Source organism: Gossypium raimondii, chromosome 12 (assembly GCF_025698545.1).
Source record: "Gossypium raimondii isolate GPD5lz chromosome 12, ASM2569854v1, whole genome shotgun sequence".
NCBI lineage: Eukaryota > Viridiplantae > Streptophyta > Magnoliopsida > Malvales > Malvaceae > Gossypium > Gossypium raimondii.
Genome location: NC_068576.1, coordinates 11,164,323 through 11,183,292, shown reverse-complemented (window position 1 = coordinate 11,183,292; position 18,970 = coordinate 11,164,323). Strand labels below are relative to the sequence as shown.

Here is an 18,970-nt window from a genome sequence, read left to right as displayed (position 1 = left end):
TATCAATTTCATATTTTATCTTTAAAATAACTTTTATTAAAAATCACATTTTTAAACTTAATATTTTTTTAATTTCAAAATAAAATGTGACAAGAATCAGAGATAATTTAAGCAACCGAACAAGCAAAAAAGTTAACCTATATATAAAAGATTAATAAATAAGTTATGAGGGATGAAAGTTAATAACAATTTGATTACAGTGGTGGTAGTGACTATAAGGACCTAAAGTCATTTTTTTTAATTTAACTTGAACAAATATATTTGATGTGATTCGATTCGAATTTCATATCACTCGACTCAACTCAAGAAAATTTTAAATCGAGTTAGGATGATAAAATAAGATTCGTTAACTCAGTTTACTTAAAATTTTTTTATTTAATTCGATCAAACGCTCACCCCTACATATCATAGTCAACAACGAAACCATAAATTTATGGACATTAAACTCTTTTATATATGGAAAAAAAACTTCATTTTGTAATAACCTACAATGTAGAGAATATTATGAAGGCATGAATCTCAAGTCTTTTTTTTTCTTTTAAGATGAATGGGCCAAAGCCCAAATAGATACAAAACAAAGCTTAAGGCTTAACCCACAGATTCAGTTTTTTTCTCGAAATTGATCTAAAAAAATGATTAATTACGAAAATGATCCAGTTGAAAGATTTTGTACAAGAATGACCCGTTTTTTTATAGTGCACATCAGTGCCGTATACCCATTGGTGGCACTACCCCTTATAGTGACCCAATGATTGGCCATTTAAAAAAAAATCGGTGTCGCCATTTTTGTTGGCGGCACCAAAAATCGGTGTCACCATTTTTGTTGGCGGCACCAATATGTATTTTTCTACATACCCGTTAAAAATATGGGTATTATGAGGGAAAAGAAAAATAATAATATTTTAATGAGTGTCGCCATTCTCCTTAGCAATACCCATGTTAGTAAATTTGAACTTTTTTGTGTCACCAGGCTGTGTGGCGGCACTGATGTTAGAAAAAAAATTGAATTCTTTTTTTGTGCTGCCAAGCTATTCGGTGGCATCAATTAATTTTTTTTAAAAAATTTGAATTTTGTTTTGGTGCTGCCAGGCTATTGGCGACACCACCCACTATATATTTGGATTTTGTTAAAGTTTGCTTGCTTTAATTGTTTAAGAAAGAAAGAAAATTGTGTTTAGTAGAAGAGAAAACAAATTGTATTGAAGATGAATAACCAAATGTTTTTTTATATACGTTCAGTTCGATGGGGCAATTCAACCATCAACTGAAGTTGGTTGTGTATTGGAAGGTCGTCACAAAGTAGGGATGAGATTCAATAAGACTATAAAGGTGGAATAACTGAAATGAAAGATCACTACAAAAATAACTCTCCATTGTGGAAAGACGATGTCAAGATTATTCTACAAATTTTCAGTTTCCTAAGATCCATTAAAATTTACGGAGATGGAACTTGTAGATGATGATGACTTGGCCACTATGCTCGCAATTTATTGGTTGATTGGGAATGTCAACCCCAACCAGTTGAGTTGTTCCCTCAATTACCCGATTTAGAGCTCATTCAAAATGTCACTCGAATAAGTCAACATCACGGGTTTGATTTTGATCTCAATGTCGGATGGGTAGATCAATCAGATTATAGAGGGACATTGCAGTGGCCTGAAAATCCAAACTATGGTGGGACTTCATTTAACAGTCCTATCTTAGGTCCTCATTTAGAGATACATTCATCGATGATGAGCATTAGTACAGATGGTGAAGAAGGGCCCGATAATGATGATTATTCTCATCATGATGGTGAAGATTTTAGTGACCCCGCTTTGGGTGAGGTCCTGAATAATATCGACAATGAAGCGACGGGGGAGGGTGAAGTTATACATCATTCTTCGATGGGGAACTTGAGTCATGACATTGTTATACGGAATGTGTTGGAAAAAAACCTGGTTTGAAAATGATTTTCTTGCACAGTGAAAAATTAATATTTTGAAAATTGACCCGACTTGTGATCTTTATCACAATAAACCTTAACCAAATTCGTACCTGTATTTCTAGATAAGCGGATCCTTGATTTTTTTGGCTTTCAACCAAACGATCTTCTCCTTTATTCTCGTACCACGAACTGCTTTGAGTGTGAGCTTGAACCAATTGAATCAAAACACAGAACTAGAAAAAAGTTATCATTTTGGGGTGAAAACATAAATTCTCTTTTCTTTAATAAAAACCGGTAAAATTGTTATTCTGAAAAATATGTTTATAAGTTGAGAATAAATTCTCTTTATTTTTCAACAAAATAAGAATCTCTCAAAAGTTGTCCAAATAGCTCTATCGGTGTCATCTATTTATAGGAAGAGAATGATGAACCATTGTAGAGTTGTAGAAGTTTATTTCCACTAGAAAAATAATATCCTAGTGGTGTAGTCTAATAGAATGTCTTCCCTCAACAGTGAGCCTGAAAAGGAAAAAAGGAAATAGGGTAAGTTCAAAAGAACTTAGTGAATTCTGGAAGAAGTCTTATAAATAACCTCTAATACAGTTCTGGAAGAAGTCTTATAAATAACCTCTAATACTTCAAACAAATCATATTAAGGATTCAAACACAATCACCCAATTCGCCAGATGGTGAGTACCATAAATAGTCTATACGCTGGTTTACTATTCCTTTGGCGCATACACTACACACATATGACCATACAGATAAATATTTTCATGCCAGCCACATACCCAAATCCTTAGTTAGATTCATATAATGTATTACATTCATATTCATTTGTTTGTATTATTTGACGTGATTTGCCAATCTGGTTTGCAACATACATTTGCCCTACCAGAGGTTACACAATTATTTTCATGTATCACGATCTGTCAGTTCAATGTATATTCCATTGAAGGCATCGCCATGAATATTTTTCATTTACATCATTTCCATGATTTAGTCCATATCATTCTTATTAGAATCAAAAGGTAGTGACTTAGGCATGAATAGTGGTTTTTGCACTTTAACACAGACATTACAGACTCGGGCTAGCAACTCTGAACAACCACTTTTCATATATGCACACTTCACCTTTATAGAGCATAAGTACTTACTTTACACAAAATATAAAACAAGAATACTACACACATGAAAGTATGAAGGAACTCACTAGAAATACATCAAAGTCTATATAGCAGGACCTTTACCTTTATCACTCGGATAGTCTACAGTGTCTTCAACTAAAATATAAATAATTAAATCTATCATATCATTACCGCATTGATACCAAACATGTAACAATCCATTTTTAATGAAATTGGAACAGTGGTTTCGGGACCACAAATTCGAGTCCGGAAGAAAATTTATTTTAAAATTATTTTATGGTCTACCGTATGATAGGAATATCGTATGAAAATTTCTTTAAGAAAAATTCTACCGATTACATGTTTAATTGTTAAAAGGACCAAATTGCATAAAATGTAAAAGTTGAGTTCTAGTAGCTATAAGTATCAAATAGCTATGAAATTCAAAATTAGAGGTCCTTATATGGTAAATATACCATTAAGAGGATTTAGTAGATAAGTATGATGATTCATCCATGGAAAATTATATAAAGAAAAGGATAAAATTGGAAAGATGATAAATAATAAAATAAAAGAAAATATCATCATTTATCATGTTTTCTAAAATAAAAAGACATGGAAAGCCTAGTTTGAAGCTTGAAGATAGAAAAACTTACTTTGGCTCAATTAGGTGAGTATTCAAGTCCCGTTTTTAATGATTTTTATGTTTCTAAGATCGTAATAGCTTAATCTATCTATCTCGGGGATTAATTTGTAAAGTTATTAAAGTATTAGGGTTTTTTCATGGATGAATATGCATGGATTATGAAGTTTTATGGTAGAAAATGAAAGGTTATTGATAGATAAACAACTTTTGTAAAGTGAATTTTGATGAAATTGTGATTTAGGGACTAAATTGAAAAAATGTAAAATTCATGGAAAAATTCTGAATTTGGTGAAATGCATGGGCTGTTAATGTTACATGTAAAAATTGGCTAGGTTTGTAATAAGGATTAAATTACATGAATTTCATTTTCCGAGCCTAGGGATGAAATTGTAATTAATTAAAAGTATAGGGGAAAAATGGTAATTTTGCCTAAGATGTGAATTGGATTGAATTGAATATGAATTGTATTAAATTGAGCTAAATTTACTCGTATAGATCCGGATAGACCAAATACGAAATTGGATCGAGGAAAAGAAAAAGTGTCAGATTAATAGATTTTCGTACACGAATATTTGTCGAGGTAAGTTCGTGAAACTAAATTGTGTATATTTATATGTTTGAATTGAATGTTGTATATGTGAATTGTGAAATTTCTATTTACATGAAATTGATTACATATCCAACAAATCCTGATAAATGTTAAGTTCCGTTTGAATAGATGAAATTTCGATAGATACAGGGTTCTCGAATTAGTTGTGGTTTTGCATATTTTCTGAACACATCACAGCTCGAAAGAGCGTCCCGTTATTAGCCCTCTCGAGCTTCCCGTTATTAGCCCTCTCGAGCTTCTCGTTAATAGCTCTTTGAAGCACCTGATCGGTTGTGATCTTGCATGTGTTGTGGACACATCGCAGCTCTTATGAATGTCCCGATATATGGCTCTTCGTGAGCTTCCTGATTAATGGCTCTCCGAAGCTTTTCGATATTGATTCGCTTGAACTTTCCGATATATATGGCTATCCAGAGCTTCCCGATTAATGGCTCTTCAAAGCTACCCGTTATTGGCTCGCATGAGCTTCTTGATTATGACTCTTATGAACTTCCCGTTATATAGCCCGGATAAGCTTCTCGTTATATGGCTTACATGAGCTTCCTGTTATATAGCTTGAGAGAGGGCTTCCCGATTATATGCTTTAATGAGCACTTCTGAATAAGAATTGATGGATTACAGATTCATACACTTCGTATGTATTACCATGTATCCATCGATATTTCAAATGGTTCAACGGACAAAGTTTTGATATAAGTTAAAATGAATTATGAATGAGATACTACTTGTATACACCTGAAAACACATGGAAATTTGATATTTGATGAGCTCATCCCTGATTCTTGATATTCACACAAAATACATGACTAACATGTTTGATGAAGTTGTGTGTTTAGGCTATTAGCCAAATTGCTTGGATGCATTTTTGTATGTTACCTTAAATGTAAATGAATGGTAAGTTAATTTCCCGTTATACGAACTTACTAAGCATTAAATGCTTACTCTATTTTATTTTCTCTATTTTATAATACTTCGAAAGCTTGTTAAGTTGGAAGCTTAGCGGAGATATCTCACACTATCCATCAACTCGTTTCGGTATAAATACTAAATTAAATTTTAGGTTATAATGACATGTATAGGCTAAAAGTGGTCAAGGATGGTATGTATGTGATTGATTGTGATTAGCCATTGGAATGACTTATGTTAGACATATTTTGATGATTATATAAGAGGTCATATCATGTTTGATATATGTGTGGATGAATGAAAGGAAATGAAATGTAAATTGAATGTCTATATGATAAATTGGTCAATAAGGTAAGTTTATGTACTTGGTTGTGTGTGATATAATGTTATGTTTAAGATTTTAAAATTTCAAAACAAAATGCTGAGAATTGATCACACGGCCTGGCACACGGATGTGTGGCTTGGCCGTGTGACCCTTGCACCTACACACGACCTAGTACACGGGCATGTGACTTGGCCGTGTGATCCAAGTAAGAGAGTTACACGGGTATGGACACGGGCTGGCACACGTTCGTGTGTCCCCTGTACCTTAAATTTTTTTTTGAGATTTTACAAAAAATTCTCTGAGTACCTAGTTTAGTCCCGACTTGTTTCTAATGCATATTTTTGGCCTCGAGGGCTAATTTAAGGGATAATATGATTCATTATTAATGTTAAATGTTATGAAATATTTGTAAATTTTGGTAATAGTCTGTAACCCTATTTCGACGACAGATACGAGTTAGGAGTGTTACAAAACATGTATGTAAGAAACATTAATACCTAACCCAGAATAGAGAAGCTTCCTTCCTTATATACTAATTTGATACTTATGCATGTGGAGTTAAAATACATAAATAGTTATGAAAATAAACTAGGCTCACCAATATTTACCAGAGAGCTAAAATAAACGTAGGAGTTGGCTGAATACAACTAACCCAACTTTAGACAGGTTTCTGGACTTAAGCTTTTCATAGAATGCTGAGAAAATCAAGAAGAAAATGAATGCAAAGAAAATGCAAAGTTTATCAGTAAAGACACTAATATCCTTATATACCTAAGTACGGAGACAAGGTTTAGTGGAAGGATCAAACTATTCCATTCACACTTTTGATTTTCGTGATTAAGTGCATTTATCATCATTTAAGTCTTATAAACTATAGTATCTTAGTTTCATTCTAACCAGTTCTCACTTGGCTAACTAAATACTCTTATCAAAATAATAAACAAATTTGTTAACTACAGACTTAACGAACTCACCTAAACTTCTGGGATGACTTATACTCAACAGACGAATCCGCCAACCCACAAATCTTGCCAAAACACGCAATTTGCCAAAACACAGGATTCACCAATTGGTGCATACACAAAATACTATACTTAAAAATAATTAACATTTTACTTTCTCAGAGCTACGCTTAATACCATAACACAATAAATAGTAACTAGATATAGAGACGTCGTCGGGTGGGCTATTATAGATAGTATTATATGCTTTGTAATTGTTGCAGCTAATATCAACGTTAAATCATTGAAAGGAAAAGGAAAAGTGAAAGTTAACAATAAGTGACTCAGAAACTCTAGTTTGTAGTTTTATGATTTGGGATTGTTTTAATTGTTTGCATATACATGTTAATTGCATGAGAAAATGTCAAGGTGAGTTTATTATGATAACATAAATTATTGTGATGAATTTGATTTGGAAATTTGAAATAGAGGACTAAAACAAATAGAATGAAAAATGACATGAAATACTTGAAATATGATATGTGGTACGGAACTTGAGTAAAAATATGTTATGTAACATTATATGTATGTGAATTGGTTATGAAATGGGATTGCGATTGTGAATATAATTGGAAATTGACATATGAATTGAATTGTAGATGAAATTGAACATGGGTACCCTATTAACTAGTCGAGCTAAGTTGGATACACCTCGTGTGCCAGGATGCGCTTCATGCGTTAGTATGCTCTTTGTGTGGTAGTGATACACTTCGAGTGCCTGTATGAACTTTATGTGCTAGTTTCCCTTACTCCGATTCATCCAATGATGCAATTAGGTGATAGTTTGGTGTGTTAGTTAGACGATCTGTGTATCCATCCAAGTCTGAGTTAGGGTAATGATATGGGTATGGTATTATATGATGCTATTGAATCAAATATGTATATATGTGAAAAAAGACAGAGAAAACAAATAGTCGATTGTGCAAATCAGTTGAAAACAAGCCTTGAGGGTCGAAATGAATATGATGAGTCGATAGACTCTAGAAAGAGATTCGAATGATATGCTAAATAGATTTTTGTTATGAAATGAACTTGATATTGAATGCCATAATGCTAAAATTGTGAATGTTTGAATTATGAATTTGTATTGATAGCTAAGGGCCTTAAGATAGGTTTTTGGTATAAGTAATTGGATTTGATCATTCTATTGTCATGATAGTTGAATTGATTTGCCCTTGATATTTGCATACCTTCTGTTGAGTATGACTCCTATTTCAGTCAAATTTGAGAAATAATCTTTCAGTTAAACTCTTTTATTTATTTCAATCAAACTCTGATTAGTTTTGATTATTTTATTATTATTTGACCTATGAATTTAGCCTATAAATAGACTCTTTTACAACCTTAAAAAATAGTCTCATTAGAGATTATAACTCATAACACATTTAGAGAATTTTGTGTTTATGTTTTAAGGGTTCTTTATTTTCGAGTTTTCGAGGTTTAATTTTTATCTCCATATTTTGTACTCTTAGTTCTTTCGCCATTATAGTAAAATTATCTTTGCCCGTGGTTTTTTTATCCTCTTTGGAGGGGTTTTTCCACATTAAATTTATGTGTCTAATTTCTTAATTTATTTTTCTATTTTTTACTTGTTGCTTAATCGAGTTGATCCCAACAAGTGGTATCAGAGCTAGTTTAATTTTCATAGATCAACCCATTCAGAGATGGCAGCAATAAGGTTTGAAAATGAGAAGTTCGATGGTGAGAAAAATTCTAATTTGTGGCAAGTTCGGATGATGGCAATTCTAGTTCAAACTGGCTTGAAAAAGGTTGCTATCGGGAAAAAGCCTAAGAATATAACTCAAACAAAATGGGAAAAGCTTGGTGAAAAGGCCTTGTCTGCAATCTAGTTGTGCCTCACGAATACGGTATTGTAGGGGGTATTAATGGAGAAGACCTCATCCGCCTTGTGGAAAAGGTTAGACACTCTTTATGTAACTAAGTCTCTGGCTAATCGTTTAGTGTTGAAACAACGTCTATTTACGTTTTGCATGAACTAATGTGAGCTTCTTAGAGATCACATCAGTCAATTCATTACTCTTTTAAATGATTTAAAAAACGTTGAGGTTCATATTGACGATGAAGATCAGACTATGCTATTATTATGCTCTTTACTCCCTTCATACAAGTCTTTCAGGGAGACCCTGATTTATGGCAGAGACAAACTCTCGTTCAAAGATATGAAGGGTCATTTCTTGAGTAGAGACAAACTCAACAACGCATTTGGTTTGGATAACAAGGCAGATAGGCAAGCTTCCGTTTTGGTAGCATAAAAAAAATGAGACAAAAAGTGTCGCTATTGTAAAAATTTAGGTTACGTCAAAGTAGATTATTATAAACTGTGAAATCAAAGAGCTACTGAGAGTAACGAGGAAGATGTAGCTGGTGCTAATTTGGCCGATGAAAGCGGTGATGATTTCTTGTTAGTGTCAAAGAGCGATAACTCCAAGCTCATGTTCGAGTGGATCCTAGCTTCGGGATGTTCTTTCCACATATGTCCTAATAGAGAATGGTTCTCCAAATATAGTTTGGTTGAAGGTGGAGTTGTGTGCATGGGAAACGATTCATCTAGTAAGGTAATTGGTATTTGTATTATTAAAATTAGGTTACACAATGGGATGATTAGGACACTCTTAGATGTCAGGTATGTACCTGATTTACGAAAGAATCTCATCTCCTTGAGTATTTTAGAGTTGAAAGAATGCAGAATTAACACCGAGTCGAGTGACATTAAAGTATCTCGTGGAGCTCTCGTTTTGTTAAAAGGTAAAAGAATCAACAGTCTTTATATTCTGGAAGGTTCTACAGTGACCAGCGAAATCGGACATCCCTTGTCCGTTACGGAGTCGAAGGCAACTCGTTTGGAGCAGAGGCAACTTGGTCATAAAAGGGAAAAATGTATGATCGTTTCGTTGAAGAGAGATTCTCTTTTGGATGCAGGTTTTGAAAAGTTAGGGCATTGTATTCGTGAAAATCAGACTCGGGTTAGTTTTAATTTGGCAGTGTATAAGTCAAATGCTAGAAGTCTTCCAGTTTATAAGCACAAATTCGACTCAATTAATTCCCTACATAGTTCAAGATAGGCTCGTGACGGGCTTTGGCAAAGATGGCATTGTAGAAATATGAGTCAAGGTGGAGATTAGTTGAGTATGACTCCTATTTTAGTCAAATTTGAGAAATAATCTTTCAGTTAAACTCTGTTTATTTGTTTCAATCAAATTCTGATTAGTCTATATTATTTTATTATTATTTGACCTATGAATTTAGCCTATAAATAGGCTCTTTTACAATCTTAGAAAATGCACCCATTAGAGATTATAACTCATAACACATTTAGAGAATTTTATGTTTACATTTTGAGGGTTCTTTGTTTTCGGGGTTTAGTTTTTATCACCATCTTTTGTAATCTTTGTTCTTTTGCCATTATAGTAAAATTATCTTTGCCCGTGGTTTTTTATCCTCTTTGGAGGGGTTTTTCCACGTTAAATTTGAGTGTTCAATTTTTCAATTTATTCCGTTATTTTTTTACTTGTTACTTAATCGGGTCGATCCCACCACCTTCATATAGAATTATTTATGTACTTGTGTTGCAATATGGAATATGTATTGGTAAGCATTGAAATTATAAGCATAATGACATAATGCTATATTATCTTGAATCATGAAAGTACCACTGAGCCCTATCACTCAATGTAAGGTTTGTTTATCTCGTGCACAGGTACAAATAGTCTTTAAGGGAAGTGAAGTCAACATCAGGACAACAACCATCAACTCAATATAGTTTGTATAATGCTCTTCATTTTGATCAAAAGGGCATGTACCTAGGCTTTACTTTGTTCAAAGTTGCAAATGGTCATTTCGAGTAATGGTATTGTAAATGAATGAAATTGTTATAGTTATGCATACAGATGATGTTGATGTTTTGGAAATTGTTGTTAAATAGGTTGTATATATGTTGAGTAAGCATTTGTGGACCTGAAGCCAAACATGGTTATCTTAGGCTTGTTGGAAATGTATGGAATTTTGGGACTTAGTGGTTTTGCCAAAATCACGACTTCACACCCTGAATGTCACAACGTCAGCCCTTCTTGTTGCGACATCTCCTGTTTGAGGTCGCGACATCGACTCTATTTTACTTTTGGAAACTTTACAATTTGGTCTTTAAGTTGGGAAGTTTGGCTACTGCCTCCAAAGATGTTTGGCTACTTGACCACCTCTTGTGACATATTTCACCTTTCTAAACATCTGTGTTCTCTGAGCTATCATATCATTGAAATTCTTATAGGCTTTTGATAGGTGTTTATCAGGTATACTCGTTAGTCATTTTCACATTTGGTTGATGCTTATTTTTAAGTGAAATTACTAAATTTTGTGTTATTTTTAGAATTTCAAAATTTGGTTAGATAGTTGTTTATTTGCTTATTTAGTATATTTTAGCATCATTTAAGTTTAATTAGTGTATATTGAAACTGTCAGGATTTGTATTTTAGTGCAGTGATTTCATCATAATTATTTATAATATTTTAAAATTGATTAAATAAATAAAATGACCTTATGTTATTTAATTAATCTATTTTAAAGTTTCAAAGAAATTAAAAATTGAAGATTAAGTAAAGTAATGGAATGATCATACCTTAATCAATCTTGTAACTTTGGTACTTATAGGCCATAGTGGAGTTGTCCGGAGCTGCCCGGGTTTTTAAGAACATTATTCTTTGCTCCTTAGGCTGTAGGAGCTTCTTTTGTTAACAAGAGAGACCCTAGGAAGGCGCCACCTGTTATGTTTTGTGTAAGCACTTGGGCTTCTCAGGTTGAGACCCTATGTGGGGCTTTGAGCCTTTTTCTAATTTATGGATCAAATTGTATTTGTTTGGGCTCAATTGTTAGGTTATATTGTATTCGGGCTTGAGCCCATTTTCCTATCTTATAACATTCAGAGTTCTTCAAATTGAAAAAACCAGTTAGTTTAATGGCAACTGGTGAAGTAAATAGTTAGTTCCAGAACTCTAAGATTCGAGACGTGCCCAGGATGGCTAAGGGCCAGTTCTTCATTGCTTTAAAAAAACATTTCTGACTCCAAAAACACTTTTGAAAGAAAAGTCATGAAGAACAAGTCGCTTTTATTGAAATTTTAGCTTTTCGAAGTGCTTTTCAAAAGCACTTACGAAAAGGAGAAGCTAAAATTTTAGCTTTTCCTCTCCAAAAGCACTTTTGGTGCTTAATTACTTTTCACCCTCCAATAACATAGTATTTTTCTTTTTTTCTTGGTGCTTAATTACAATTGTGTTAAAATCATTAATTAAAAATAAAAAAATATTTTTAAAATACTAATTACAAATATTTAATGGTTATATTTAAATATTTAAAATATAGTTTATATATTCTAATTAAAATTTATAAATAATTAATATTTATTGCTTAAAATATTTACAATTTATATTTCATATATTAAAATATTAACAACAAGTTATAATAATTTTTTATTTTATTACTAAAATATAGTAATATTAACTAATTTAAATATTATTTAAATGCATATTTGTTACTTGATAATAACATGTCTAAGATGGACATTTTATTTCTCAAAAGTACTTTTTGACAGCAATGCTAAACACTCAAATTTTAAACCAAACTTTTTAAAAGTAATTCTCAAAAGCACTTTTCCATAGCACTTTTCAAAAATAATGAAGAATTGGCCCTAAATCTGCATTCCATGGCCTTACCTTCTGTAGTACTATTAATAATATTATACAAACCTCAACAATTTTATAGTATAATTTCAAATTATCAAATATTTTAGATCAACCATTATAATATTTAAGTTTATAATTGAATTCGTGTGACGAAATAAATGGTCATTAATTCAATTGAAAAAAAATTAAAAAATAAAGATTTTAAAACTAATCAAATTTATTATAAGATAACTTGTGTCTTTCTACAATGATGTATACAAATAGTTTAAACTACAACTTTAATTTTTTTTCATTCACCCAAAATGTGGGTAGTTAAAAAATAATATATATGATTTTGTGTGTGCGAGAGGCACAAAGGTTACGAGGGGCATCTTAGATTGCGCTGTGGTAGTTATTGTATAAATGCCCATGTCTGCACACTAAACTTTGTACTATAAGGTTTGTTTTATGGCTTTAATCTTGAAAATGTTATAAAGCTTCATTTGCGAGCAGGGATTTGGGGCCTTACAATCAGATTTTGTACTACTTTGAAAGAAATGGTTAACCATCGCTTATTGCTTGCTTAGATAATATGCAAATCTCATGGTCTATCATCATACAACCAACCACAACCATTTGGCAGCTGTTGTTATTCCCAGCCCAAAATTCCTTTTTCTTTTCCATCCACTCACCAAAATCAAAATATTAAGGTCCCACCGAGATTTGAACTCGGGTTACTGGATTCAGAGTCCAATGTCCTAACCACTAGACCATGGGACCACTTTTGTTGAGGAAGCCACAAATAAAATGTTAATACTATTTAATATCCAAAAACCTAGCACTCTTCTAAAGGGAACTTACCCCCAAAGCCAAAAGACGTTTGATTTTTACCTATTTAAGTAATAAAATTATTGGAAGATATAAATATTTTTATAATCAAATTTGTTATTTTTAATTTTTTTGTGGTTAGAAGTAAATTCACCTAAGAAACAAGTGAAATGCGAGACTTAAAATATAATTATGATGAGCAGTCATTAATTTCCACTTCCCTAAAAACAAAAACCGTTTATCGGCAGCACACTCAAAACTTACACGGTGTAGCAATTAAAGCTTCACAGCAGCCTAAACCCTGCTCCACGCAACACATTAATAAGGCTCCAAAGTAGCCTCAAAACTTGTTTCATGTAGCACACTAAGGCTCTAAAGCAACCCCACAATCTACTCGGTGCAGCACATTAGGCTCCAAAATAGGTTCAAAACTTGCTCTGTGCAACTCATTAAACATCCAAAGCCCCACATGTTCCTTATAGCACATTAAAGATAAAGATAAAAAAAAAACCCTCAAAAACTATTTCATGTAGCACATTAAGGCTCCAAAGTAGCTTCGAAACCTAATCTATGCACAACAACCCAAAACTTGCTCCGCGTATCACTTTAAGGCTTGAAAACTACCCTAAAACTACCCATTGTGTCAATCTAACTGATGATACCAAGCAAAGCTATAAGGACACCCCTTTAGAGGTCGAAGCTAAAATAGCCAATAAATTTTACTTTTTAGATTATCTCATCTCCAACGTTTCTAACCCATAATTTTAGGTACTCGTTTGGCTACTTTATAACTAGCCTCCGAATCAAAGGGGAACGATTGTTATACTTATTAATTAGTCACTATCAAACATTAGAATCTAACTGATGATACCAAGCAAAGCCATAAGAACACTTCTCTAGAGGTTGAAGCTAAAATGGCCAATATATTTTACTTTTTAGATTATCTCATCTCCAACGCTTCTAACCCATAATTCTAGGTCCTCATTTGGCTACTTTATAACTAGCCTTCGAATCAAAGGGGAACGATTGTTATACTTATTAACTAGTCACTACCAGACATTAGAATCTAATTGATGATACCAAGCAAAGCCATAAGAACACCCCTCTAGAGGTCGAAGCTAAAATGGCCAATATATTTTACTTTTTAAATTATTTCATCTCCATCGCTTCTAACCCATAATTTTAGGTCCTCGTTTGGTTATTTTATAACTAGATTTTGAATCAAAAGGGAACGATTGTTATACTTATTATCTAGTCACTACCAAACATTAGCTGGCTAAAGCTGAAAGAAAGTTCAAACCCACAAGGCCGTAAACATCCAACTCGTCTGACTGTCAACTAGGGAGACGGAACACCTGAAATAACAAATACCTATAAAGACCTGATGATCTTGCCAAGAAGGACCCCAAGGCCAACAAACTGACCTCTAAGCAAATTGGCTAGGCTAGGACACCGGTACGGTTAGACAAGCAACTGATGATGCGTGCTTTGGCCAACTATCTAGGCAGCTCGACTGCTAGGTATAACTACCCAAGTACGAGCCTCATCTTGATCATATACACTTACAATTTCTTGCTCTTTAAGCCAGCTTGCTTTCCTACTCTCATTGGACCTTTTCCTAACTTAAGCATCGGGGCACTTTAGGGAGCATAAACACCAATGCTTCTAAAACTTATGTTTATCTTGTAAGCACGCCCGAAGTCCAATCGCAAAACAGTATCCCTTTTATGCTTGATCCGTCACCAAGACGACATCATCTATCGATTCATTTTTTTCTTATTAAATAATTTTTTTAAGATCTTTCCGTTTTGGAATAATTCCCCTAATATATTTCTTGGCAACGCATGTACATGTCTCCATTTGCATCTCACGACAATGTGGACTGCAGATGCTGACTGGTATTTTGCCATTTTATTAGCTTATAAAGCTACCAGACAACAACTCTTCTCAGTCCCCTCCACTCCCGTACTATTCACCTCTCTCAGTTTAATTATTACTCAAACACTATATTATTGCACTACTTCCCTCTCAGTTTTACTGTTTGGCTAACTCGATCGTACACCCTTGCCATTATCCTTTACCTATAAACTCACCATCCCATCTCTTTTTCAATTGCATTCATGCATGTCTTCTCTTCAATCTTAAATCCCCTTTTGTTTTTCCTGTTTTCTCTCTTTTGGCAATTGTTGGTTGATATAATCAACATTTTGAGCCAACCCCAATCGATCTTTTTGATATCCCATAGTGCTAAAACTGAGGTGATGAAAGAGTGACGTAAAATCATAGAGAGCAAATTTTTTTTTTAGAAATGATGCGCAAGTGCAGTAGTTCTCAGGGAGACATGGTCTTGGGTCCTTGTTCATGTGGTCTGTTTCATGGCGAAAACAACTCATTCTCTATGCTATTTTCCATGCCAAACCACAAATCATTTGATGAAACAGACATGTACCGTTTCACGTCCTCTTCATCATCTTCTGTTGACTGCACTCTCTCGTTGGGAACTCCATCCACACGCCTTTGTGTAAACGACAGTGACAAGAGTTTGCGCCATGGCCGCAGCTCGGGTAATTCTTGCGTGTCTAACTTTTGCTTGGACTTGTTACAGAACAAGAACATGCCATATCCACTGCAAAGCGCAAAAGATAGCCGGGGAAGCAATGGAAATAGCAGTAGTAACAGCTCAGGGAAAGGCAATGATCCTCTCTTAGCTCGCCGATGTGCTAACTGTGACACCACTTCTACACCGCTTTGGAGGAATGGTCCAAGAGGCCCAAAGGTAATAGACATCACAAATTAACAATTCTATCTTTGTAAACAAGCATGGTTCGTTCTTTTTTCTTTTGTTTTTTTTTTTGTTTTTTGAAATTATTGTTTAGTTGCAGTCACTTTGCAATGCCTGTGGAATTCGATTCAGAAAAGAAGAAAGAAGAGCAACAAATGCAATCAAGTCATCAGGTGCAACAGGTTCAATGCTGGAGCAGTTACAACATCTTGGCTATCATCACCACCAGAACAAGAACAATTCACGGGTTCATCACTCGCAAAACCAGAAAAAGCCATGTTTCTCACCTGTCAATGGATTCAGGGTCATTGAAGATACTGATCGAGATTCTGCTACTGGCATTCCCTTCCTTTCTTGGAGACTCAATGTCCATGACCTTACAAGATAAGAAGAAAATAAAATGAAAAAAAAGGAAGAAGAAGAAGAAAGAGAAAAGAAACCCCACCCCCTCATTGACGGTCAAGATCATGCAGCAATGACTGAAACGTTTCACGATGACGATGCTGTGGATGCTTAAATGGTAGTAGTTTCGTACCTTGATTTTTCATTTGCAAGTGTTTCACTTTCACTTTAGGAGATTATTTCAGCACTGTTTTTTTTCACTGATTTCCCTGATGTAATGTAATGTAATATAGAAGTACGTGTTACCTTATAAATGCCAAAAACAAACAAACAAACTTACTCAATGCACAAATTGCCCCCGAAGTACACAGATTTTCTCAAATTAGTACATAAAGAAATTTACACAACAGTTCAAGACTTAAAAAGTTTAAGAAGATATAGATTCGAATATAATAATTAAAAGTAATGAGAGAGACGTGGCAGGTTTTAATTGGAGGCTGTTGTTTTTTTAGAAGTGTAAACTTTATTGGTATATTTTAAGAGGCAATTTATGCATTAACCAAAAACAAAAGTGGTTATGAACTGAAGTTTAGTTAGATGCGACTCTCGAGTCTTAAGCAAATTCTTTGGTATTTTTTCTATTTGGTCACAATCTTTGCGCTCTTTATTTAATCTTTCTGCCTTTATTTTTAGAGCTTTACTTGTTTATTTAAAATTAAATTTCAATCCATATTATTGGTAATGAGTTTTATTAAATTTGAATAAGTAACATTTTAATGTTCTAAAATTACTGATATAGATAATTTAACGTTTCTCCTGCAATGCATGGTGATATATTATTAGGAAATAATTTTATATACCAACATTTACCATTTTCTATTGATAAAATTTAATTATGTTGTCTCAGAGAAAATCTTCGTAGAAATACCATTAGTAGAAAATCATAAATTTGTGTGTGATAAAATTTTACACCACCAAAAAAGAACAGATTAAACAATTAGAAACAAATCATTGGTTGTTTAAAATTTTAGAAGATAATTTTAGTGAAGAACCATTAAAATTATGGCAAAATAGCCCTAGATATTGTGAAATTAAATTGGAAAATCTCAATAAAATTATTAGAGTTAAACCAATGATTTATACTAAACAAGATATAGATGAATTTGATATACAAATTAATGAATTAATAGAAAAAAACTAATAGTCCACATTCTAGTCCAACTTTTATGGTCGAAACCATGCTAAAATAAAAGAGGAAAAGCTAGAATGGTTATTAATTATAAAATATTAAATCAAAATATTATTTTTGATGGATATTTTATTCCAAGAAAGGATGTTTTAATTAATCAAGCTAAACAAACAAAATATTTTAGTAAATTTGATTGTAAATCGGGATTTTGGCAAATTATGCTAACCGAAAAATCTAAACTTTTAACAGCTTTTAGTGCTCCTAATGGACATTATCAATGGAGAGTAATGCCATTTGGATTATGTAATGCACCGCAAATCTTCCAAAGATGGATGGATTCTATATTCAATAAATATTAAAAATTTTGTGTAGTCTATATAGATGATATTTTGATATTTTCAGATACACTAGAAAAACATAGAAAACATTTAAATATTATTTCTCAAGAATTTATAAAACATGGAATCATATTAAGCCCTAAGAAAATAGAGCTAGAAAAAAGAAATAGAATTTTTAGGATTAAAATTATCTGCAGATGGTTTTAAATTACATCATATTATAGTAAAAATAAAAGAATTTCCTAAAAGTATTGAAGATAAAAGCAACTTCAACAATTTTTAAGAATTGTTAATTATGGAAGGAACTTCTTTCCTAACTTATCTGAAAAAATAGGTAAGTTATATGAAAAATTAAAAAGGATAAACCTTTTCTCCGGTCTAAAAAGACTCGAAATTATACAAAACCTAAAATCAAATAAATCATAGTCCAAAAGTTTATTTACCTAAGGTGATAAATTAATTTTGGAAACAGATGCCTCACAAAATTATTAGGGATGTATTTTAAAAGTTAAAACAATAAATGATGAAGAATTAATATATGGATATAGTTCAGGAAAATTTAAACCAAATGAAATTAATTATGTTATATATGAAAAGAATTATTAGCAATAAAAAGGAATAAAACTTTCTTATATATTTAGCACTTGAAAAATTTATAATAAAAGCGATACTCGTGCAATTAAACAATTCCTTACTAACAAAAGTTTGGAAACTGTACCTAGGAGAATTAGATGGTACAATGAATTATGTACTTTTAATTTTGAAGTTTTATATGTAAAAAGAACCGATAATATTATTGCTGATTATCTTAGCCGACCTTATGGATAGAGGTAAAAAACCTTTAGAAAAAGTTGGTGAATGGACAACTGTCCATAAAAGACCCAACAAAGGAAAAACGACAAATTCTAATCAAAGATTTGTGACTATACCTGTACAAGCACCTTTTTATCCTAATCAAGGATATGATGTGCCATATCCAATGGTAAAACAACCAGTTGGAACTCATTTATCATTAACACCAAAAACAGCAAGTCAATTACCTTGGTCTCAAGATCCAAATTCAGTATTTCAAGCCACTTATGCTGAAATGATAAAGGGAGAAGAAAATTTGTTGAAACAACAACAAATTTAGGAAATAAAAGATTTTTATAATCCAAGCTTATCACTAGAATTATATAATTTTATTAATGAAATATGGAAAACCCATATTTCTGAACAAATAGCCAATTTTAGAAGAGCTCTTACTAAATTTTCACAATTTTTAGTTGAAAAAAAAC

General features: G+C 32.7%; 1 protein-coding gene and 1 non-coding gene across 3 annotated transcripts; one reads left to right on the top strand and one right to left on the bottom strand.

Moving 5' to 3' along the window:
• Positions 1-12,922: 12,922 nt before the first annotated feature.
• Positions 12,923-12,994, bottom strand: TRNAQ-CUG (transfer RNA glutamine (anticodon CUG)). The gene has a single exon. It is a non-coding gene; the product is annotated as a tRNA-Gln (tRNA).
• Positions 12,995-14,690: 1,696 nt separating this feature from the next.
• On the top strand, positions 14,691-16,646 carry LOC105762344 (GATA transcription factor 18). 2 transcript variants are annotated; one of them, XM_012580196.2, is made up of 2 exons: positions 14,691-15,818; positions 15,919-16,646. In XM_012580196.2, the coding sequence occupies exons 1-2, from the start codon at positions 15,351-15,353 to the stop codon at positions 16,210-16,212; spliced, it is 762 nt and encodes a 253-aa protein (XP_012435650.2). In that variant the 5' UTR covers positions 14,691-15,350; the 3' UTR covers positions 16,213-16,646. The 2 variants fall into 2 exon arrangements, with proteins under 2 accessions (XP_012435650.2, XP_012435651.2); XM_012580197.2 differs by having other exon boundaries at positions 14,701-15,818; positions 15,925-16,639.
• The last annotated feature ends 2,324 nt before the right edge of the window (positions 16,647-18,970 follow it).